Source organism: Onthophagus taurus, chromosome 2 (assembly GCF_036711975.1).
Source record: "Onthophagus taurus isolate NC chromosome 2, IU_Otau_3.0, whole genome shotgun sequence".
Classification (NCBI taxonomy): Eukaryota; Metazoa; Arthropoda; class Insecta; order Coleoptera; family Scarabaeidae; genus Onthophagus; species Onthophagus taurus.
This window is the reverse complement of record NC_091967.1, coordinates 2,513,090-2,537,766: the sequence shown is the minus strand read 5'-3', so window position 1 is coordinate 2,537,766 and position 24,677 is coordinate 2,513,090. Positions and strand designations below refer to the sequence as shown.

Sequence of the window (24,677 nt, the reverse complement as noted above, 5' to 3'; positions counted from 1 at the left end):
TATATGTCAGTACGCTTCTATATCTATCTCACTTCTATCAGTACACCCATTATATGGCAGTACGCTTCTATGTCTATCTCGGTTCGATCACCTTGCGCAAGCTATCTCTCTCGTTGGCTTAATCCATATTATATATAATCAAAGATTCATACCATTTTTAAGCGATCTGTCACTGCCAGCTCTCGTGGTTTCTACTATACCTGTTCTTTTTATTACAATGAGTGAATACTATTGAGTAATTTTTATCTAGAAACTGAAATCAGTTGTGCACATTTAATTACGAAACTCGTCCTTTGCCTGCATTAAAGTGCAGAAAAAAGTTGTACGCAACTCACCTCCCACCATCACTAAGTTAATGTGTTATATTGACTACTTGAGCCCATACAACTAAATAGTTAGGTGTTAAAGCTCTAATAAAAGTAGTCTTCAAGTTATAATTTATAACTTTTTCCTCAAAAACATCATTTTTAAGAAAATATTCGATTTTTTCACTTAAAGTATAAATCGTTTTTTTACCAAGTTTCTTTTTTAATGATTTTGGTGTATTACGTGATTATTATCACCCAATTTCTCCGCATCGCTGGACGAAAAGAAAAAGTGAAAGTTTTGGCCGAGTTGCGATGGACACAAACAACGTGGGATTTTAAATCCGCACAAGTTGTTTTGCACTCCACAATCAAGTTGAATAAAAATTGAAAATGTTTAAACAACGTTTAATTAAATTAATAATTTTATTAATTATTTTTATAAATTGCTGTGGACACAGAGTAAGAGATCGACCTGGTATGCGGTTCCGACAAAGATTATCTGGCATTGGAAGAAATAGAACTCGCAATATCGGAAAAGTTTGTTACGGTATTTATTTTTTTTATTTATTTATCGTTGATTTAAGTAAATTTATTTATTTGTAGATTTTGTCGGTTGTTTCGAATTGCCTCATCCAAGGTCTCCTCTACAAAGATCACCTCAAGATCCGAACGTTTTAAACACTAAATTTTATCTCTTCAATAAAAAAATCCAATTTTCACAACCGAACATTTTGTATTTAAATGATAATCAAAAATCGATTTATGACTCCAAATTCGATTATAAAAATCCATTAAAAGTTTTAATACACGGTTATATGGGGATATGGAACAACTTAAATAGTTTAAACGCAACTGATGCTTATTTAAAATTGGTAAAATAAATATCATTGTATTTTAAATTAAATGAATTAGAATTTTTTTAGTATGATTGTAATGTGATTATAATGGACTGGTCGAATGGCGCAAAAGGGCCTCAATACGCAACAGCAGCAGCTAATACTGAAATTGTTGGTCGACAATTAGGAATTTTATTAAACGACTTAATAACAAATGGTTTAACGCATAAAGCGATACATTTAATTGGGTTTTCATTGGGTGCTCACGTAGCCGGATGCGCTTCCGAATATTTAAAAAGCAAAAATATCCTAATCGGTCGTATAACCGGATTAGATGCTGCTGGACCATTGTTTAGGTTAAACAATTTAAGGGAAAAATCGAAAAAATTAGATCGAGATGATGCTGTATTTGTAGATGCTTTACACACTGATTCGAGCCCAGTAACACGTTTAATTTTTTTTTGTTTAAAAATAATAAAACGTTTTTTTTTTCAGGTTTTTGTAGATGGTTTTGGTTTATGGGAGCCAATAGGACATGTGGATTTCTTTGCTAATGGTGGTCAAGACCAACCCGGGTGTACTGATAGGCATCCGTCAATAGTTGTTACACATTTTGGTAAAGAAAAAGTAATATCAAATCTAGAGCATACAGTGTGTTAATTAATTATCGGATCCGACATCATCATTGCAAGTATGCAACCAATATCACAGTGCAATACGCATCATAAGCAAATCGCATATTGCACTGTGATATTGGTTGCATACTTGCAATGATGACGTCGGGTACGATAATTAATTAACACACTGTGCTTAATCTTCTGGCGTCTTTACTTCCGACATTTTCGCATGAGCGACAATACTTTTAATAAGTTGTTGTCAATGGTAAAACCGTTTATTGAAAGGCAAAACATAAATATGAGAATGCGTATAACAGCTGAAGCAAAAGACTTCGTCCAAGGTTTATAGAACATAAGGTTACCTAATTCCCTATGCCTCTGTAATATCGATTATTACCCCGCAGATTGACGTCACTGGTTCGATACAGTCAGAATAAAAGATAGCCTATACTGTGATACAGTCCAGGTACAGTCTATACTTTGATTATATATAATATGGATTGAGCCAACGAGAGAGATAGCTTGCGCAAGGTGATCGAACCGAGATAGACATAGAAGCGTACTGCCATATAATGGGTGTACTGATAGAAGTGAGATAGATATAGAAGCGTACTGACATATAATATATCTATCTTTGTTACACTTTCACATTATCGCTTTCCATCTGCGTCTATTCACCTTGAGCAACATTTTTGTTAGTAGATATATTCAGTTAGCTCAATCCATATTATATATAATCAAAGAGTCTATATAAAATATTTAAACTTCGCATCGTGTTGTGTTGTTCATAGAACCAGCTACGTCACTGACCCACCTTGCCTCTCAGAGGAGGAGAATCGGTATTGGGTAACCTTATGTTCTATAGACCTTGGACTTCGTCTGAAAAGATGGCTTCTTGGAAAAAATGTTCGAAACCGACCTAGAGGGATATCTTGATAAGAAGATAAAGAGATAAAGATAAACCCAGCTCATATTTTCAACTATCTGTTCTGCTATATAAAAATATATTTCCATAGAAACCAGAACGTACCTACTTACTTTGTCCCAAGGACAGTAGAATCTAACAGGACTGCTACATCCATTGTTGTGACAACCTGCCCGCAAACTACGTCATACCATTTGCCACGCCCAGCTCTATCCGTTTGCTGTGGTTTTAGAGGTTATATCGTAGACGTATTCATATTATTTTTGAAGTTTTATTTTTTTAGACGTATTAATGTCTATCATGTAACCTCTAAATCTCTAAAAACACACAGCAAACGCATAGTACTGAATGACAGTTAACAGGGCGTGGCAAATAGTGTGACGTAGAGTGCGGGCAACCAACCCGTAGTGGGCTACAAAAATACAATGCATGTAGCAGTCCTGTTAGATTCTACTGTCCTTGACTTTGTCCCACATAAAATGCAATATGTCAAGTTTTAATATGTTAGTTTTAATTGTTATGCAGCGCTAGACCAAGAACTAGAATCATTCTAGTTTAGCCGTCTTTAGAGACGTGCGGCTAAACCCAAATGGTTCTTGTTCTACGTATAGTGTTAGATCTAGGTACATAGTAACAGTGCTAGTGTAAAACTAGAACTAACACTAGACCTGGAACTAGAATCGTTCGGGATTAGCCGTCTTTAGAGAGGTGCGGCTAAACCCAAATGATTCTAGTTCTAGGTATAGTGTTACTTCTAGTTTTACACTAGCACTGTTACTATGGGTTTAGCTGTCTTTAAACACGTTTAGACTCTTTAGAAAGTTATCATAAGGACATCACCTTTTCCAAGCAAAACTTTACCTTTGCAAAACTATCTGATACCTGTACTATTAAGTTATGTTGCATTTTATGTGGGTGCATAGCAGTTTCGTAACTATGGTTACAGCATACATATACAGGGTGTTTTAAAACAACGTTTAAATACTTTGTAATATTAGAGGAAGAAAGGGACACCCGCCACCAATGTAACGGGCGCTGCCGCCAACGTAATGTAGATGGGAAAGAACACCACCGCCACCAATGTAATGTAGGCGGAGGGAAGGAACACCGCCACCAACGTTATGCGGACGGGAAAAGATAGAAGTACGGTAGCGTGTACTTACAGAAAAAGAGAAAAAATTATAGAAGATTTTTAAGATGCTGCCACCAGCCAAGTTACGTACTTGGCCGAACGGTTTAAGAAGTTAGTGAGTAAAAAGAGGGAGGATCGTAGCCCTTGTGTTGAAATTGAAATAATACGAAACAAGAATTTATATAAAAAAATATTAATATATTAAATTAAGGAAATTAAAATATATAAAAAAAATAGAAAAATTAATCAACCAAAAAAAATTAAGTTAAAATATTAAAGAAAAAAGAAAACTAATTGAACAAATTTTAGATAACGGAACATTAATTATGGATACAAATACTAACGATGATTATGAGTTTCAAGAACAATAGTAATTAATTATGCTTACTTATTCTACGCCACGACGACGCTCTTCCACCAGGATTCGGACGCTTCAGGAACTGGCTTCAAGGCACAATTTCGATCTGAGGATTCGATTTCTCTAGCAAATTACCCAGCACAAACCACCAGCGTATTTAGAAGCCTTTCCGAATTTAGTATTGAGAATTTAAATTAAAAATAAAATGAAATGGAGCGAACTCAAGGGGAAGACTGTAGCTTCTATCTACCTTGGTAGTTGGTACTCGACTCCCCGAGTCGAACTCGGTGGCGCATCAACGCCTCACGCGATAAAGCTGACTTAAGCAAAATAATTATACAAAACGCAATTTAATATACAGGATGGTTTGTTACAACTTATAGGGGTAGTACTACACTCGAAAACGTTTTCGAGATACAGGATGTTCAAATTTTTTGGGATTCTACCTTTTTTCTTTTAAACTATAACTACTACAGATTCGTAAAAACTACGGGTTATTTGAAAAAAACTGTATCGATGTTGCTGGTCGACATTTTGAACATCTTCAGTAAAACGCTTCGTATTGATGATGCTTATAAACTTGTAAGTTTTATGAAACTTATAAAAACTAAAAGTATTAGTATTACATTGTGTCAATTCAACTTTTCTATACTTTACTTTAAAAAATTTTTTTTTCTCTGAAATCTTATGGATTACAAAATTTTTTTCTAATTAATGTTGTTTAGAATTAAGCTATCTAACCAATTGTTAAATCAAATTTTTGAATTTTCTGAAAAATAGTGGTATTTATTTTCATTTCTGGTCCAACTGGAAGCAATGGAAACATCATACTACTCACAAAAAAGAGACAGTTTCATATTGTATCGATTTGCCAAGTATCAAATCTGTAGTAGTTATAGTTTGAAAGAAAAAACGTAGAGTTCCAAAAAAATTTAACATCCTGTATCTGGAGAACGGTTGATTTTCGGATCCATGTTTATTAACACTTTTCGACTGTTGTACTACTCCTATAAATATTTAAACACCCTGTATTCCGAGTTATATGAAATTCCCGGTATTCTTAGGCTATTTCTGGGCGACGATGGCAAAAATTAAGACATTATTGTCTCAATCCACAAAATCGTCAGCTTCCGAAGATTCTAGACAGCAAGTGACCTCGACGGTTTGAGGATAATTGTTTTCATACAGGAGACTTTGTATCTTTACCAATACTTCTGGAACAGTGGTTTTTCCATTTTTTTGGAGTCATAAGGCTTGTTTATCTTCTTGTTTTGTAATTTTCTTACATTTTTCTCGTTATTGAGAATTTACCCTCACTTAAAAAGTCTTTTAATATAAAAGATTTCCAATAGAAATATACAGGGTGTGTGAAATATCTAGAATATAGCCAATAACTACGTCATTTGTGGTTTTAAAGAAAACTGTTTTAAATATAAAATTCTTTATTAATTGTGGCGTATTTTTTGACGTAATTTACTTGTGTACATTGTTTTTTGTTTCGTTGCTATGGCAACCAACATTGTTATTTTAAATAGGATGCATGTTTTCTTTTTTGCATATTTTGATAGAAAATAAATCCCTCTACGCGATGAACATATCAAATCATATGGTTGTCGGAAAATGTTAAATCAGTAAATTACAATCAAAGTAAAAATAACGCCGTTGACAGCTTTAAATGTCAAAAAATTGACAGTTTAAACACCCATACCCTATGATTTGATATGTTCATCGCACAGAAGGATTTGTCCTATATCAAAATATCTTAAAAAACCATATGCATCCCATTTAAAATAACAATTTTGATTGCCATAGCAACGAAATAAAAAACAATACATACAAGCAAATATTGCCAAAAAAATGCGCTACGAATAAGGTAGAAACTTGTATTTGAAACATTTTTCTTTAAAACCACAAATGGCGAAGTTATTGGCTATTCAGTCCAGACATTTGACACACCCTGTATACAGGATGTCTCACGTAACTGGTTCGTTAGAACTTTTTCAGGTTCCACTATTCGTAGAGATTTGAAATTTTCGTAGCATGGATTGTTCATTCGGAACTTTCGATCTAAAATATTTTCAAGATGGCCGCCACTTCCGGTCTACCGGAAGTAGACCATAACTTCGCTATTTTAAATGGAATGGTATACTTTTTATTACACCGTTTAATTGTATGTAAAAAAATAGGTTGACTTTGATAAAAGTTGTTAGTACCTAGCGTTTTTCGTTTTCGAGTTATTTTGGTTTTAAGCTTTTTTTGGGAAATTTCAACATGCTCTTTAAAACTCCATACCTCAGCCAACGTTCATTCAAAAAAGATCTACGTTGGCACGATTACTCTTCAGATATTGTCAAATAGATTGTCATTTGTTGTATCGGAGTATCTTATACAGAGTGGTCAAAAATTGAATTACTATTTCTCCATATTCAATGGTGAGAAACTCGAAAATTTTAAACGGAATGCCCCATATTTTTTTAACCTATCAGAAAGAGAATTTAATTCTCTACAAATTATCTATAAACATTCCCATACCTATTTATTGTAGTTTGCCTCATATTGCGAAATTTATTAAAACATGCACGAAATGCAGGTTTTTTTATTAGAAAGCTATGGAATTTTGACAGTTTTTGGTCCATGTTTGTATTATTGTTGTCATTAGTTACATTTGACGACGGGTGTAAGTCATTGAACATCATGGTAAATTATTCCAAAGCCAATATTTAAAATTTATTTTGTATTGATGGCGAATGTAATAAACTTTTGGACAGGACGTGTCGAACACTTCAATGAGAGATGCCTAACCTAACCTAACGCCCATCACAAGGAAAAATTTCAAAAAATTGATAAAGAATTTCTTAGTTCTGGATATATCGAGACCAAAAAACATCGCATATTTCCGGTGACTAGTGATGAAGACAACGAAATAAATATTTTATTGTATGTATTTTATTGCATTTCCAAATTCAATTTAATAACAAATTTATATTATAAATTTATATTTTTATTCAAATCTAATTTTTGTCATTAACTTTTTGTTTTAATAGTTTCATTTATTTGATCTTCTATTTGTTATTTTTGGTAAGTAAAAGCTAGTACTCTAAAAGATTATCAATCGTAGTTAATAGTACAAATAGTAATTGTAGTATGGAACAATAGATGGCGTTACGGGTAAATAAAAATACTTGTATCGGCGGCCATGTCACTTTTTACTTTTTATCTAGTCGTTGTACCGTCCGCAGCTAGTTAACGTGAATTGTATCTAAAAGCACCGTTTTATTAGTAAATGATTATAGTTTATTGGAACTTTAATTTATTAACACCTTACACATCATACGACAAATTGGCGACGAGGAAAACTGGAAAAACAGAAAACAAACAACCAGGTGCGCGGTAAACGGACACGTGGTCGAAAAAAAAAAAAAAAACAGTTAAAACGTGGAAAACAAACAAACAAACGTGATTTAGTACAAAATGAACACAGAACAAGAACGAAAACAACATAAAAATTTTCAGTTTGAGAATTTTAATGAAGAAAAGGAAGAATGGAATTATTATTTTCAACGTTTTGAGGTGGAATTGGCGATACATGGCGTAAAGACAACCGATGACACAGCACGGAACTTGTTGTTATCCAAAGTAGGAGCAAACGCTTTCAAGGTGCTTGTAGATTATTATAAACCTGAAAGTGTAATTACAAAATCATATGAGCAAATGGTAGAAGTTCTAAATAAGTATTACGGTAAGAAAACGTTCGTCTTGTCTGAACGCGTTACATTTGCAACGAGATATCGTAAAGAAAACGAATCAGTAACACAATTTATTACAAACTTGCGTGGATTAGCTGGGAATTGCGATTTTGCCGCTGGTTTAAACGAACGCTTAAGGGATCAAGTAGTGATCGGAATAAATAATTCAGCATGGCAACAAGAGTTAATACGGGAACACCCCAACAACGATTCGACGTTTTCGGAAGTAGAAGCAACCGCTTTAAAGTTGGAACAAGCCAGCTTACATGCAGAAAAATTAACGTCGTATTTAAAACAACAAAATTCGTCACAAACATGTAGAGTAAACTGGAAAACACACAAACATAAAGCAAATCCACAATCGCAGGGTAACTATACAACAACTAAACCTTCACATAAATCAACCAACAAACAATGTTTATTTTGCGGAAAAGAAAAACATCTTTCGTTGGACGAATGTCCAGCAAGGGGAAAAACATGCTCAGCATGCGGAAAAAGGGGACATTTTGCGAGAGTTTGCATCTCCAGTGGAAACATTAGCGCTCCAAAAATAAAAACAAACACCAGGCAGGTACAAAGGGAACCAGAACACGAATGTGGGACGGATTCAAGCTCAAATACGTCAGACATTTGCAATATCAAAAACGCCAAAAAGGTAATGTTAGATGTGAAAATTAACAACGTAAAGAAGGAAATGTTATATGATCCGGGAGCACAGTACTCAATAATAGGAAACAGATTCTGGAGGGAGATAGGAAAACCGATATTAAAGACAACAGACAATTTAGTTGCATACACAGATATGGAAATAGAAACTCTAGGAACTGCTAAAGTTATCGTAGAGGCGTTTAACAAAAGAAAAGAGTTGCCACTAGTTGTGACCAAGAAAGATGACATACCACTTTTTGGATTGGATTGGTGCTTAGCGTTTAAATTACCAATGCCAGAAGGTGCACGAATCTGTACCCTAAAACAAACAAACAACAAAACAAAGGACGATCAGCCTAAAATTAGCAAAGAAATAATTCCAAAACAACTGGATGGTGTTTTGAACAAAGTTTTACAGGAACACAGTGGATTATTTGATGGAACAGTTGGTACTATCCGAGGACATATGGCACGAATTTACATTCCCGATAACATTAAACCCAAACATTTCAGACCACGACCAGTACCATTGGCCTTACAAGAACAAGTGACTGCAGAACTAAACAGGTTAGTAAAAGAACAAGTATTAGAACCAGTTAACGCGACAAACACTCCCATAGTGTGGGCTACCCCGATCGTAGTAGCAGTTAAATCAAATGGCAATATACGGATATGTGGTGATTTCCGGGTAACCATAAACCAACATGTACAAGTAGACAACTATCCACTTCCCCGTTTTGAAGACATAGCTTCAAAATTATGCGGAGGAGTACATTTTTCAAAAATAGATCTAAAGGATGCTTATTTACAATTACCTGTACATCCTGAAAGTCGAAAATACTTGGTTATCGCAACACATAAAGGCTACTATGCTTATAAACGCCTTCCATTTGGAATTTCATTTGCACCGTCTTTATTTCAAAGAACTATGGATCAAATACTTTGTGGATTACCAGGTGTTGTATGTTATCTGGATGATATTCTGATAACAGCACCAGACAAACAAACACATATTGAACGCATTAAACAAGTATTAGCTAGATTACGAGAAGCAGGAATTAAAACACAGGAAACAAAATGTACATGGTTACAGGAGGAAGTTAAGTTTTTAGGACATAAAATAGATAAAATTGGATTACACCCAACCGCAGAACATGTTAAGGCAATAAAGGACATGCCAACACCACGAAATATGTCCGAATTAAGATCAGTTCTGGGATTGATAACATATTACGGAAAGTTCATAGAAAACTTACAAATTAAGTGTGTGCCATTACACCGGCTTTTAAAGAAACACAGCGTTTGGAAGTGGACTCCAAATGACGATAAAGTCTTTAATGACTTGAAAGACAGCTTAACTGATGAAGCTACTTTGGTTCATTATAACTCAGAACTTCCATTATACGTAAGCAGTGATGCATCGGATAAGGGAGCTGGAGCAGTATTATGGCATAAGATGCCTGACAACTCATTTCGACCCATAGCATATGCGTCCAGAACATTTACTGAAGTGGAAAACCGCTATTCCACGATAGATAAAGAAGCATTGGCAGTAGTCTATGCTGTTACTAAATTCCATCAATATTTATATGGTAGACAGTTTATATTACAAACAGACCATAAACCGTTGGAACGGATTTTTAGTTCGAATCGAGAAACACCGAAGATCGCTAGCAATCGTCTATTGCGATGGGCTATGATTTTAAATAGCTATAACTATGATATTACCTACAAACCAGGAAAAGAAAATCAGACAGCCGATGTTTTATCTAGGTTACCACTGAAGGAGAAAACGGAAACTACGAAGAATGAAAAAATTGGTTTGCCTAAATATGGACATCTACTTCATTTAAGAGTGAAAAATATGCCTATGACACAGAAAGAAATTCGGATTCACATCCAAAGAGATGAAATTTTACGTCAACTGATTCCATATATTAAGAATCATTGGCCAGACAAACATAGAGTGAAACCTGAATTAAGATCCTTTTATGAAAAGAGAGAAGAATTATCATACGAGGAAGACCTGATTTTGTGGAAGGGAAGAATATGTATTCCCAAAAGCCTTCAATATCCAACGCTCAAAATGCTTCACGATGGACATCCAGGAATAACCGCAATGCAATCAATAGCGCGTTTACATGTATATTGGCAAAACATAGATGCAGATATCGAAAAATATGTCCAAGGGTGTCAAACATGTCAAAGTAGTAAACAAGATACTCAATACTTACCTCTCTACCCCTGGAATGCACCACCGGAACCCTGGTCTAGAATTCATCTAGATTTTGCAGGACCATTCGAAGGGAAAATGTGGATGATCATTGTGGATGCGTATTCAAAATGGATTGAAATTGAAGAAATGAACAATATTACAACAGCGTCGACCATCAAAGTGATGAAAAGTGTTTTTGCGCGATTTGGATTGCCAAAGACGTTAGTCACAGACAATGGGCCTCAGTTAGTGTCAAGTGACTTTGAGGACTTTTGTATATCACAAGGTATTAAACATGTGAGAATAACTCCTTACCATCCAAAATCAAATGGACAAGCCGAAAGAGTGGTCAAAACCTTTAAAGACCGTTTAAACAGTAGTGACAAAAATTTAAATCTACATGATAGACTATGTAAATTCTTGATGTCTTACCGAAATACTCCACAACGAGGAACAGGAAGGACTCCCAGTGAATTAATGTTCGGTCGACCAGCAAGAATTATTTTTGACCAACTGAAACCAGATGTAGGTAGAAAACTTGATAATGAATCATTAAAACAAAAGATGTATTATGACAAACAACACGTCAGAGAAAAGTTTTTTGAGTTAAACGACCCCGTATGGATAAACAACCCATTAACCAAGGGATCAACGCCCGGTAATATATTAAAACAATCAGGTCCGTATTCCTACTTGGTTGATGTAAATGGTATCCCGAAGAGAAAACATGCAGATCAGATGCGACATCGATACACGACAGAACCGGAAAGGAGTTCGTCAAATGAGATAGTTGCACGTGACAATACCATTGACAAAGTTCCGACGGAGATCAACTATGAACCAAGAATCGAAGTATCTCCAAATGAGGTAACGACAGAATTATGTTCAACCCCTGTTAATACACAAGCACCAACCCCTACCAAGCCACAAGAGTCTACACCGATATCAAGACGAAACCCACCAAGAAATCGACAAATACCTGTTCGTTTCCGAGACAATTAATGTTTAGAAAATGAGTTGTGTTCTTATTTTTGTTTACATTGTAAGGGAGGAATGTAGTATGGAACAATAGATGGCGTTACGGGTAAATAAAAATACTTGTATCGGCGGCCATGTCACTTTTTACTTTTTATCTAGTCGTTGTACCGTCCGCAGCTAGTTAACGTGAATTGTATCTAAAAGCACCGTTTTATTAGTAAATGATTATAGTTTATTGGAACTTTAATTTATTAACACCTTACACATCATACGACAGTAATGTCTTAGTAATGTGTTAATAGTACAAATGTCATGGCCTTCTAATAAAAATACAAACCGTTTCCTGCATTTCTTGCATGTTTTGATAAATTTACGAATATGAGAGAAACTACAATAAATAGATATAGGAATGTTTATAGATAAATTGTAGAGAATTAAATTCCCTTTCGTGTAGGCCAATAAAATATGGGGCGTTCCATTTAAAATTTTCGACTTTCTCCCCATTGAATATGGAGAAACGGTAATTCAATTTTTGACCACCTGTATAAGATACTCTAACACAATATATGACAATCTATTTGAGAGCATCTGAAGAGTAATCGTGCCAATTTAAAGCTTTTTTGAATTAACGTTGGCTGGGATATAGGGTTTTAAAGAGCATGGTGAAATTTGCCAAAAAAACCTTAAAACCAAAATAACCCGTAAACGAAAAACGCTAGGTACCAAAAACTTTTATGAAAGTCAACATATTTTTTTACGTACAATTAAAAGGTGCCATAAAAACTATAGCATTCCATTTGAAATAACGAAGTTATGGTCTACTTCCGGTAGACCAGAAGTGGCGGCCATCTTGAAAATATTTTAGATCGAATGTTCCGAATGAACAACCCATGCTACCAAAATTTCAAATCTCTACGAATAGTGGAACCTGAAAAAGTTCTAACGAACCAGTTACGTGAGACAGCCTGTATATTTTTAGATAAAACTTTAACTTCCGACACGGCTTGTAGCCATGCAAGAGCTTTCACATTATTCCTTGAAACTCTAAACTCAAAATTGCAACATTCCGACTGTAAATTTATTTCGTACGATTGTCCCGGAGGTCTTCCATCGTTTGAAAAAGGACAATGTTTTCCCCGATTACAAAATCCCAACGATCCATTAGCCATCGATCCGATTTATAGAGACGATTTGGGTGAATTTGGCGAAAACGCCAAAGGAAATGGAGTTATGTACTTTGCAACGAGGGATTCGTATCCTTTTTGTGGGAGTCAAATACAAATTTATGTCAAATTATCGCCGAAAACACCCCAAACGTTGGGAAAATTAATCGTTGAACTGAATTATGATAACGATCGGCCAAATTTTGAAATAAATTGCGAGTAATGTCTATACAGATACTTTTTAAAACAAAATAAAAATCTTTTCCTTTTAGATTAACTGATTTAGTAACGAGGAACATCGTTTTAAACAAAATTAGCGCTACTAAATACAAGTCATTAAACCCGGATTTAAAAAAAATGCAAGTTAATTTAAAATATTTCCATTTCGAATTCGAAACGATAAATGAAACATTAAAATATTCCAATGAAATTATCGTTCAAGATGTTGGAGTTTTAGATATGTTTGGAAATAAGTTTGTTTAATTTAGAACTTAATTTAATTTCGAATTAATATTTTTTTGTAGATGGCGATATTTTGGAAATGAAGTAAAAATTGATAAACCTGAAGGAGAGGTTATGTTGCTAAAAAAGGATAAATGAAAATGCCCAAAGATTAAAGAAATATTTTATTTTTGCATAAAGAAGGAGGAGATTAATTAAATCCAAAGACGAAAAATTTATGACATCCCAAAAGAAAATTTTGATAAAAATATAAATTTTTAATCCCACAAAAAAGAAACCTAACTTTTTGTATATCGCTTCTCGACCTAACCTCAACAAAAATTAACACAAAACACACTCTTTATGTAGTAAAAAATTCTCATCAACTTAAAAATTCTCCATATCAAAGAAACCTTAAAAATTACCTAACTGTAAATTTTTGGCCCCCATCTACTTCCATCATTTCATAATCCGACGAATGACCATTCTGATTATTATCACCTGGTATATGACCAGATTGCAATAATTTCTGTAATCGTTCCACTTCTTCTAAAGAACTAGCCTTTGTAATAGCCTCTCGGATTTTGCTAACTTGTTGTGCAGAAAGTCCTAAACAAATTTTAAATTAATAAATTATCATTATTTTTTTAATATTAATAAACAACCTTTATTTTTAATAGTAGTACCAGACAAATTACCGCCCGGAACAAAAGTTTTTGCCCTTTTAGATATTTCATTTTGAATTTCCCGCCCTTTTTTACTTTTAAACAAAGCCTTAGCTTCCTCCCGTTCTTTCAATTTAATCTTACGAAAATCCAACAGTTTAATTTGCGGTAATTTATAAATCACATAAAACCTATAATGAGGTTTAGCCGTTATCGGGTTATGTAACAAACTCAAACTATTTAAATTTTGTAATGGAATTAACGGATCAACATCGCCTAATTCTTCAATGTGATTGCCAGTAAGAACAAGCGACTCTAAATTAGGGATGTGTTCTTCTAAACCTTCCCCAATACGACTGAAAAATAAGTTTATAAAAATATTAGTTTTTTTTTTATTTTAATGGAACTTACACAATACGATTATTGTTCATTAATAGACATTTTAATCGTTTTAAATATGGAAATCCATCCAATTTGCGGATATCGTTTTCGGAGAAGTCGATCGTGTCGAATTGATCACCGGTAGCCCCTAAATTCTCAATTTCCGGGATTTTATATCCTAAAATAATGTGATTGAGGTTAAGTTTTTCTAACATAACCTATAAGAAAGTGACGCTTACCTCGTAAATTTAATTCACGATCTTTTACCGGATTTATATACTGCCATGAGTTTTGTATTAATTCCGCAGTTAGTTTTACCATTTTTTAAGAAATACTTTTAGAATCGTTTAAAGATAATTTAAAAACACATTTGTTTGGTTTTGATAGATTGACATTGACAGAATGTTTTTTTTTGTATTCCCCCAAACATTTCTTTAGGGGATTTTTTTTTCCTTAATATTAATAATAAAAATAAATTATACGATAATTTTTTATTAAGTTGAGATATTACAAATAGTTTTAATTTCTATTTTAATGTTATAATCTTAGATTCGCAAATAATAATAGAATATTTTAGTTTTAATTATTTTTCTATAACTAACTTCATATGTAAACACAAAGTGACAGGAATCTGCAAGTTTCACATTTCAAAACCCGCAATTTCTTCATTCAATTACTTTAAAAGGTAAGCTTAATTCAGTACTTGTTATAGCGATTAAATTCAGAGAAACTTTATATTACATAAATAACACTCCGTGTTTTTCCTCTAAAGCTGACTTATTTTTCGAATTATAAGTTCCAAATTAACATCAATAAATAACCATTAATTCATCTCTAAAAACACAAAACACGTAACTAATTTGAATACTATCTTGTATATTGCTTTGTTTGTTGTTTACATATCTCTTTATTTCATCTTAAAAATTTTAGAAAACACCATATATTATATCGTTGAGGTTGGAATAAAAACGCAATAACGAAGTCCAAGCAAGTTTGGAACCCTTTCCTGCAGTTTAATTTTATTATTTTTAAAATTCCTTTTTGGGCGAAACACTTTGTGGAAACTTTTTTATGCTTTTTACACTGGGTGAGTGCCCCAGACAGGTTTCTTGTAATTCCAGTGGGGAAGTACCCGTTAAAAAGAAAAGAAAGAATTCGAGATGAAAAGATCAACAACAAGTTCACTAACATCTGTGGCTAGCCCTTTATTTCTACTGCATTATTTTTTTAAATCTGATGTAATAACCAAAATGGTTAGCGTAAAGTGTTGAAAGTTGGATGATTAGGCGTTTAAAAATGTCTATTAACTAAAATAGTGGTACAAAGGTGAAATTATCTTCTTTTTTTCGACAGATTCTTGTTCACCTTGAAGGCTGCCGTTTATTCAAGGTCATCGCGAAAGAAAAATCGCAAGAAGGTACCGATGCTTTCGAAGAGATGAAATGGATTTATGGGATTAAGGTCAAACGGGAATGGACTTGTTGATACGTGAGTTTTTTTTAATTGAAATTATAAATATTAACAAATAAATATATGTATGTCGTTTAACGATAATTGACGCCAGTCGTTTCATATTTTCTATTAGTGAGGGCGATAATGAACGTGTTTTGTTGATATTTCTACATATTTCCGGTAAAAACTTTTTTTATTTAAAAATAATTATATTATGGTAACAATCAAAATAACTAAGTAAATAAGAAACATGTTTTGCTAAAAGAGGAAGTATTCTAATTTGCATTATTTGCTCTAATTTTAATAATTTGTTTTTGTTATGTGCAATAAATTGCGTTAAAAATTGTTATGAAATTGATTAACATGTTGTAAAATCAAAATATTTTAATACATCCAATTATTTTAAGTATCATTATAGTTTATTGGAAATGATTAAATCTCTAGAAGTATCTGCCATTTGATTTCTAGCCATGCTGGTATGGTCTGGAACCCAAATTAGGTAAACTCTGTATATAATATAGTATCCAATCTATACATCCATTCTTATCGTATACACCGCAACCCAAACAATGAAGGCTGCGTTAACAGATAACATCGATTTTGTCAATGTTTCGATATACAATTCTATTTTGTGTAACTGGGATATAAGAAGGACTAGTCTCCAAATCCTATAACCGATATGACAGATATAGTTGGTATTTTGCTTATTTGCTACCCCTGTATCTTTAATGACAATTAAAATATTAGACATATTTGTGATTTATTTCAGGATTTTAAACTTATTTGCGATTGATGTTCTTTATACAACAAATTATATTTGGAGTGAGATCTAAAATAAATTGGAATAAAAACGACCCCGTAAGAAATGATACTCCAGAAAGGGACGAAAACTAAAATAACAACCGGTCTTTATGTTTGCACAAGAATAAAAGATTGACGTTTGTTTTTTTTTGTGTAGATATAATTCACGATGAGTCGCTAATAATCCCGACCAGCTTTCTTGAAAATATGATAGCCTGAACAGAATTGACCGGTTTGTTTAGAGTGGGGTCTCGCAATCGAAACGAAGGTTGGTCTTGACATAGCCATGATGTCAATAGCGGCCTCATTCGGATTTGTAATGTTTTATGATTTTTCAAATATTTTTTCTTTGATTGATCCTCAAAACGTGTACGTACACGTTTTGAGGCACGACGTCAAAATTGTAGAGAAGAAAATGTTGAAATATAAAAGTCGTAATATTAATCGATTTCATTATAAAAAATTACCTGTTTAAAAGACCAATAAGACTTTGTTCCCTGTAATTGCACCAACTCCGTCAGTCGCAACATTTACATATTTATTACCTCGAGTTGTTTCGATAAGAACTGTTATATGATTTTTTGTTTATCCTTCTTGACAGATTCTATTTTCTTGTCCGTAAAATCTAATATGATTAAATCCTTGCTGATTAAATTCTGATATTCTGTTTATTACTATTGTATAAGCTTACCATAGAATACATATCGGGAATTCAAATTCTAGCACTGCACCATAGGTACAGAAGTTTTATTCTCTGATGGTAGTCAAAACAAGTGCCAAAATAAAAAATCAGGTACCAAGACGTCGCAAGTGTGTTAAAAACAGCAAAAACACCAAAATCTAACTGGACAGATAGTGATAAAAGTGTTACGTAGTGTAAGAGAGAGAACTGACTGCAGATAAAGGTAATTTCACCGTGGTGATGGACAGAAAGGTATACGAGGACAAGATGAACATTCTATTGGATCCAGACACTTGCAGGAAAATTAAGAAGGATTCCATCAATAAATTATATCCTAGATATAAGTTATGTTCTAGAAGTTGTAGTGTTCTTGAACTCTTGTTCTGAAGTCTTGAGAAACTCATGGCGAAACCTAAATGTTTCTAGTCCTAGGTTAAATATTAGTTATAATGTTAATGCTAAATAGTTTTAGTTCAATTATAATTATATATGCAGAACTAGTAAAGAGATCTTTTCTGCGACGATGCAGAGCTTGTATAAACAATTTAAGCATTTGCTTTAATTATAAGAAAATAATGCAATAAAATTACTAATAAATAAATTAATAATTCCTTTTGTTCCATTTTGTTTTTAGGTTAATCTTATTTGAAACAGTCCTTTTGCAAGACATAAAGGCAACCATCTTGTTAAAATCACATTTTGTAGTGCGTAAATATTCAGTGGCACATCTTCTAACAAAGTTAAGAGGAAATAAAGAGTAAATACAAATAGCATACGAAAGTATGAATTTTTTAAATAACGTGTCCTTTGCAGAAAAACAGGCAATAATATATTTTATGAAAAAAAAAGTGACAAGTGTTGTATCATTTTGGAAACTTGACTAAACAGGCCATCTTTTAAAATAACTTGCCAATGGTGTTGTATTACTCCTTTTCTTAGAAATCGTGTGTCAAACTTAATAGATATAAATTCTTTCAACCTTAACTCAATCAAACTAATATAGATATAGGTTGGCCTCTCGCCCGGTACCCGCTTAACGTTGAGTTTCGGGATACCCTGTATATAAAGGGTTTTCCAATAAGAGGTGTTATTTTGATATTCAAAGAAAAATGCCATTTTTTAGTATAAATGATCGGATGTTTATTTCATTATAAAGAAGAAGGTATGCCGTTAATAGTGGAAAATAACATTAGGCAAATGACCACGCTTACAGGACAATATCCTTTCCATGAAATTTTCCATAACCAAATTGCAAAGTGGCTGCCCTATGTCCTCAATAGCCTCACGAATTCCATCTTTGAGGTCTTGAATCGACGCTGGACTGGACTAAACGTTGTCCACATCAATACCATCCAATTCCGGCTATAAAAAATCATTAATCATCTCTCGATAGCGCAATCCATTCACCGTAACTGTTGCTCCAGCCTCATTTTCGAAAAAGTAAGGTCCAATGACTCCGCCGGACCATAAACCGCACTAAACAGTCACACGTTGAAGATAGAGAGGCTTTTCAACAATAACTCTTGGGTTTTCCGAGCCCCAGATGCGACAATTTTGCTTGTTGACGAAGCCACCGAGGTGAAAATGGGCCTCATCACTCAAGATGATTTTTCGATGGAATTCCGGATCATTTTCATGCATTTCAACGACCCAATCAGCAAAGACACGACGTTGTTGATGATCGGACGGCTTGAGTTCTTGTGTTAACTGAAGTTTATAAGCCTTAAGACCCAAATCTTTATGCAAAATACGGTGTAATGACGTTTGTGGAATGCCTAATTCCAAAGAACGACGAGGAATGGACAAACCTGGGTTTAATAGTGAATTTTAATAATTTCAATGCGTTGTTGAAGCGTGTATCGTTCCATTTTTATTAATGGCGTACTTTCTACTTGTCAAATGTCAAAAAATGACAGCTTCAAAAGTGACATCTACCGAAATAACGGACTATTCAAAATAACACCTCTTATTGGAAAACCCTATATAATACTATAATTAGATAATTAGTATCAACTAATTATAATTAGTTATACAGGGTGTTTCGGTGACTCCTGTTTTCTTTTCTGTGTTTTGTCAAACTTTCTATAATAATATCAAGAAATGAGTTGTACTTAACCTGAAAGCTAACGCCCTATTTTGAAAGATAAATTATAATAACTCCCTCCAGCAACAAACTTAATAAAGTTATAAACTAAATAGTAATCTAAGACATTTCATGATAGTTTAATAAATGTATAATTGAACTTGGTGAATGTTTGCTATTGTAACTTCTCATTTCTAATTGCTATCGGTCTTAAATTCTTGAAGTTTATGATAATTGTTCCTGTTGATTTATTTAGTAATATCCGAATTGAGTCAAATTAGATTTAATAGCGAAATAACTTAATTGAGGATTAATTTCGTATAATTGGTAGAGGTTATTATCGATTTAAAAATCAAATAAATCAAAAACAAAGGATATATCGGCGATTAATGATAATTATTTAAACGGTTTAAAATTTAAATTGACGCAAGTTGAATATTAAAAATTCGAAACTTTTTAATACTGTTTTTTTTTACTTAATTCTGAGGCTGTTTGTTTGTGGAAAATTCTTATTGTGCAAAAGTTAATACGAAAATAGAATTTGTTTTAATGAGTAGCGCAGGTAAAGTTGAGTGTCGTTATTATCTCTGCCGTTTTAGAACTATATAGCAGCGTGCGGTGCGGCGATTCTTTTCTGGTGGGGTTGTATATAAAGGTTATCGAGTAAGTGGAAGAAATCGGCAGTTGCAAGACACGTCGAGTCGATTTACCCGATATAATACACTGCACATTAAATATCTCTTAATACAAGACGAAGTCAAAATTAGTAAAAAATCGGAAATTAAATTTAAACAGAAAAATTTTTTTTCATTAAAATTTTGTGGTTTTTATTTGTTAGTTTTGAATTATTTCTTTGTTGTGACCAAAAAAATTGTTTAACAAGGTAAGTTTTGTTGATTTTATTAAGTTATTTTTGGAAGAATTAATTAATACTAAATTATTTTTTTATATACATCAAATTTGCAAAAATAAATTATTTTTACTTTGTTTATGAAGAAAATTATTTAATAATACATTATTATTTATAAAGTATTATGTTTGAATACTTGTAATGAATTGAATTACAACTACAATTTTCTGTAATCCAAAGCTTTTAGGAGATATATTTGGAAACTAAATTTTTATGAGTACAAAAATATCTTGCATAAAATAATTTCAAATATTGACCCAATAATCCAATTAGAAGTGACAACAAAACCGAGTAATGCTTACTAAGTGAACTAATTTTCTTTCGGACGCAAAAACGCTTAGCTAAGTGATTTAGCACTATGTTTAACAATTAGCGCAATGTGTTTATTTCAAAACCAAATTTTTTATCTTCTCAATCAAAATTAAGCCTAACGTATCGTTACTTTTTTAAATCACTAAACGTGAATCATTTAAACAAATCTTTTCCGTTTAAATGAGTTTACATATTCGTGATAATGCAGGTTTTCTGTACTAATTAACTTTGAAGACGTTGCGCAAAGCATGGTTTTCCCTATTGCGTTGTAACAAGTTTTCTTGTAATTGTCGTTAAATACTAAAAAAAACACATTAATTTTGTTTAAAAACTTTGTCTTTAATCGAAATATTTTTTAAGTGAATCATTTGTACTTGACAAGTCAGAAAACACCATCTTCGTCATTAACATCCTTTACGTTTGAACGTAAACCTTGATACCCGCCGACCATTTTACTTCTTGTTTGATGATTTCGTTTCGTTTCGAAAATCTTGAAACGATCGTAGATTTGATCGTTGACCTCAAATTCTAAATGAAACTTGCTGTACCACAAAGAAAAAAAAATTTAAAGGTCGGATGATTTTAAATGTAAATTTCTTCTTGAACGTTTTATAAATTTTTTGTTTTCGTTAAGTTGTAAAACGAAAAGCCATTAGAAAAGTGGATTTTCTTAAAAGAATTTTCACCTTGACTTTATCTTAAAACAGACGGGTCAATAACACATTTTATTGTTATTTAACAAATTTATGTCTATATAATAGGAGATTAGTTATTAATAATCAAATTGTTAAAAAATCGTAAATAACAATTATTACAAAAAAAATTAACAATTAAAAGCGCTAATGATCTTAACAATTATTGAGAAAAAAAAACATGTTAGATTAATATGCATTTATGAACATGTAATTAATTTTTTCTCGATACTCGAGATAAATTCATACCTAAAAAACAGTGTTGAGGACGTGTAATTACAGAAATTATTCTATTATCCTTGTTAATCATTCGGTAAAAAAAAGAAATCGTTCGATAATTACACCAACGAATTTTTTTTTATATAACCAGCTTCAAATAACAATCTAAAATATTATTTTGAAATAGAACACGTGGATTTCTATTTCTAATTAACACCTATACCTTGTTATCACTTGTATTATTTTTCGAACATGTATAAGCTCGTGTTTTTTTTTAATTTTAATACTCGGTAAGAACACGAATTTGATTCTGCGTTAACAAAGTTAACAAATTAACAAAAGTGATAGTGTTTGTTATAAAAAATTGTTCAATTTTGAAGTACGCGAACACAAACTTTGTACTACGGTAATATCTTGTTAGAACGGACTTCGGATATAACAGACAAAATATTTTTAAGTCATACTATTTAATACATGAGTATATTTAAATAAATCCTAGCGCTCCCCGAGTTCTCTATACGATGTATAGATCAAGGTAGTTCTAGTTTTAATTGCTATGCAGCGCCAGAATGTTGTATATTTTTATTGAACTACAACTTGAACTAACACTAGAAACATTCGGGTTTAGCCTGGCGTTTCTTAAGACGGCTAAACCCGAAGTAGTTCTAGTTTTGTACTAGAACTAATACAAGACCTAGAACTAGAATCATTCTGGCTTAGCCGTCTTGAGGGACGTGCGGCTAAACCTGAATGTTTCTAGTTCTAGGGCTAGTGTTAGTTCTAGTACTGGTATTGGTGTTAATTCTAGTTGTTATTTAGAGTTAAATTGTTGTATATTATTATTGAACTAAAAGTAGACCTAGAATTAGAAACATTCGGATTTAGCCATCTTAGGCCCACTTTTACCACCTCTTGATAAATTTATTCGATAGATAATTACCATGGTTACAGTGGTTTTAAGCGCTCTCATTGGCTAAGAGCGCCAATTTATCTATCGGTTAAATTTATCAAGATGTGGTAAAAGTGGGCCTTAACCCGTTAACTTCCAATTTATTTTTTTAAATTTTTTGATAAGAATAAGGAGTCGAGGGTAGACTGGGTGGTCTTCCTTTCATAACATGTCTCTTTGGAATTTTTTGATGGAAGTGGACTTCTTACTATAGATTTGACGGTAAACGAGATATCCATTTATAATTGCCATGCATTGAGGTCTTATATACAGGGTGTCTCAGCCAGACCGGTCATTAGATGTTTCTGGAGTTCTGGCCAAACAAAAAATTTGAGAATGAAGACTTAAGTATTATCAATTACGTTCTGTTCATCCAATATATTTTCAGATTTCTAACACTTCCGGTTATACCGGAAGTCGCCACCTACTTTATTTTTTTAAATGGAATACCTGTATATTTTTACATATTATTTGTCTGTTTTCAAGGTTTATAAATAACTTTACTTTTTGCAATTTGATTCGGCCGTTCTCGAGTTATTCGATTTTTTCTAGAAAAATCTGCTCCAGCGGACATTTGTTCAAAAAATCATAGAACACTCAATTTTTGAGATATCAATTTAGGATTCAGAACATACTTAAACAACATGATGGAGTATGTTTTGGTGCCGAGAACGGCTGTCTAGATCGTTTGGTCACTTTACTATAACACGTTAACTTTTCGAAATTTGGAAGCACCATAACTTCATTTTTTTAAATGGCACCCCCCATATTTTATTACTTAGTCGTCTTCGGCGTCTCATTTTACATCTTTTATATTCCATATGTCCTATGCCTAACATTAATAGTTTGAGAAATAATTAAGGTTTTTTGAAAAATGCTCACATATCATATCGATATTAACCTAGTGTGCCATGGAAAACAAATGTTTAATGACTTATTGATAAACGTCAAAGTCTGATTTACGTTGTTTGATGCTTGTGAGTCTAAAACCAGTTAAAATGGATATTAATAACGTAAATAATGTTTATACAAATGAAGAAATCCATAATTTATTTTTTGTGCACGAAAAGTGCGACAAAGTTCTTAGTAGAACTTGCAGAATGTTTAATGAAAATTATCCACATTTATCTCCGATGACAAAAGGTAAATTTAGAAGAATGGAAGCAAATTTTTTGCATTTTGGACGAATTAATCATGTGTTAAACTGACCAAAAAATGTAGTAGATAATGCAACGGAAGAGGTTAATACCTTGGCTTATTTCGAGCCCAGTCCCAACACCTCAATTCGAGCTGTCAAAGAAGATCTGGGAATCGTACTACGAACTTTGTCGCGCTTTTCATGCATAAAAAATAAATTAAGAATTTCTTGATTTGTGTAAATATTACTTTCGTTATTGTTATCGATTTTAACTCGTTTCAGTACTAATATTAAGGGACATAACAGATAATAATTTGCTCGCATGCATCAAGTGAGGTAAACAAGTGAGTCTTTGACAAGAACTCATTGAGAAGGCTTGTTTTTCATGGCACACTAGGCTAAATATCCATATGATATGTGTGCATTTTTCAAAAAACCCTAATTATCTCCCAAACTATTAATGTTAGGTATGGGACATATGGGATATAAAAGATGTAGAATGAGACGCCGAAGACGACTAAGTAATAAAATATGGGGGGTGCCATTTAAAAAAATGAAGTTATGGTACTTTCAAATTTTGAAAAGTTAACGTGCCATAGTAAAGTGACCAAACGTTCTAGACAGCAGTTCTCGATACCAAAACATACTCCATCATGTTGCTTAAGCATGTTCTCAATCCTAAATTGATATCCCAAAAATCGAGTGTTCTCTGATTTTTTGAACAAATGTCTGCTGGAGCAGATTTTTCTAGAAGAACTCGAATAACTCGAGAACGGCCGAATCAAATTGCAAAAAGTAAAGTTATTTATAAACCTTGAAAACAGACAAATCGAAATATGTAAAAATATACACGTATTCCATTTAAGAAAATAATGTTGGTGGCGATTTCCGGTATAACCGGAAGTGCAAGAAATCTGAAAATATTTTAGACGAAGAGATCGTAATTGATAATACTTAAGTCTGAATTCTCAAATTTTTATTTTCGCCAGAACCCCAGAAACGTCTAATGACCGGTCTCGCTGAGAC

At 32.8% G+C, this 24,677-nt stretch overlaps 3 protein-coding genes across 4 annotated transcripts in view; 2 read left to right on the top strand and 1 right to left on the bottom strand.

Moving 5' to 3' along the window:
* The first annotated feature begins 382 nt into the window (after nt 1-382).
* On the top strand, nt 383-17,970 carry LOC111420816 (pancreatic lipase-related protein 2-like). Its single transcript, XM_023053861.2, has 9 exons — nt 383-855; nt 912-1,180; nt 1,232-1,585; nt 1,640-1,760; nt 12,743-13,145; nt 13,199-13,399; nt 13,451-15,098; nt 15,767-15,901; nt 17,390-17,970. The coding sequence occupies exons 1-7, from the start codon at nt 699-701 to the stop codon at nt 13,524-13,526; spliced, it is 1,581 nt and encodes a 526-aa protein (XP_022909629.2). The 5' UTR covers nt 383-698; the 3' UTR covers nt 13,527-15,098; nt 15,767-15,901; nt 17,390-17,970.
* On the bottom strand, nt 13,538-14,736 carry LOC111420817 (small nuclear ribonucleoprotein polypeptide A'-like U2A). Its single transcript, XM_023053862.2, has 4 exons — nt 14,653-14,736; nt 14,444-14,591; nt 14,033-14,388; nt 13,538-13,976 (listed from the first exon to the last, which is right to left on the bottom strand). The coding sequence occupies exons 1-4, from the start codon at nt 14,732-14,734 to the stop codon at nt 13,789-13,791; spliced, it is 774 nt and encodes a 257-aa protein (XP_022909630.1). The 5' UTR covers nt 14,735-14,736; the 3' UTR covers nt 13,538-13,788.
* The window catches only part of LOC111420812 (very long chain fatty acid elongase AAEL008004-like), a 43,007-nt gene continuing 34,144 nt past the window's right edge, over nt 15,815-24,677 (top strand). Inside the window, exon 1 of one of the 2 annotated variants that reach the window (XM_023053857.2) lies at nt 15,815-15,901. The gene's annotated coding sequence lies outside the window, so the exon portion shown is untranslated. Of the gene's footprint in view, nt 15,902-20,070; nt 20,315-24,677 lie in introns of those variants that run through there. The other variant, XM_023053856.2, reaches the window with a different exon arrangement.

Excerpts from the sequence above, each read along its gene's own strand:
- LOC111420817 (XM_023053862.2), bottom strand. The coding sequence starts at position 14,734 with ATGGTAAAACTAACTGCGGAATTAATACAAAACTCATGGCAGTATATA. Across the intron at positions 14,592-14,652 it reads TCGTGAATTAAATTTACGAG|GATATAAAATCCCGGAAATT; the intron begins GTAAGCGTCACT and ends ACATTATTTTAG. Across the intron at positions 14,389-14,443 it reads ATGAACAATAATCGTATTGT|TCGTATTGGGGAAGGTTTAG; the intron begins GTAAGTTCCATT and ends CTTATTTTTCAG.
- LOC111420816 (XM_023053861.2), top strand. The coding sequence starts at position 699 with ATGTTTAAACAACGTTTAATTAAATTAATAATTTTATTAATTATTTTT. Across the intron at positions 1,181-1,231 it reads CTGATGCTTATTTAAAATTG|TATGATTGTAATGTGATTAT; the intron begins GTAAAATAAATA and ends GAATTTTTTTAG. Across the intron at positions 13,146-13,198 it reads AATTTTGAAATAAATTGCGA|ATTAACTGATTTAGTAACGA; the intron begins GTAATGTCTATA and ends TTTTCCTTTTAG.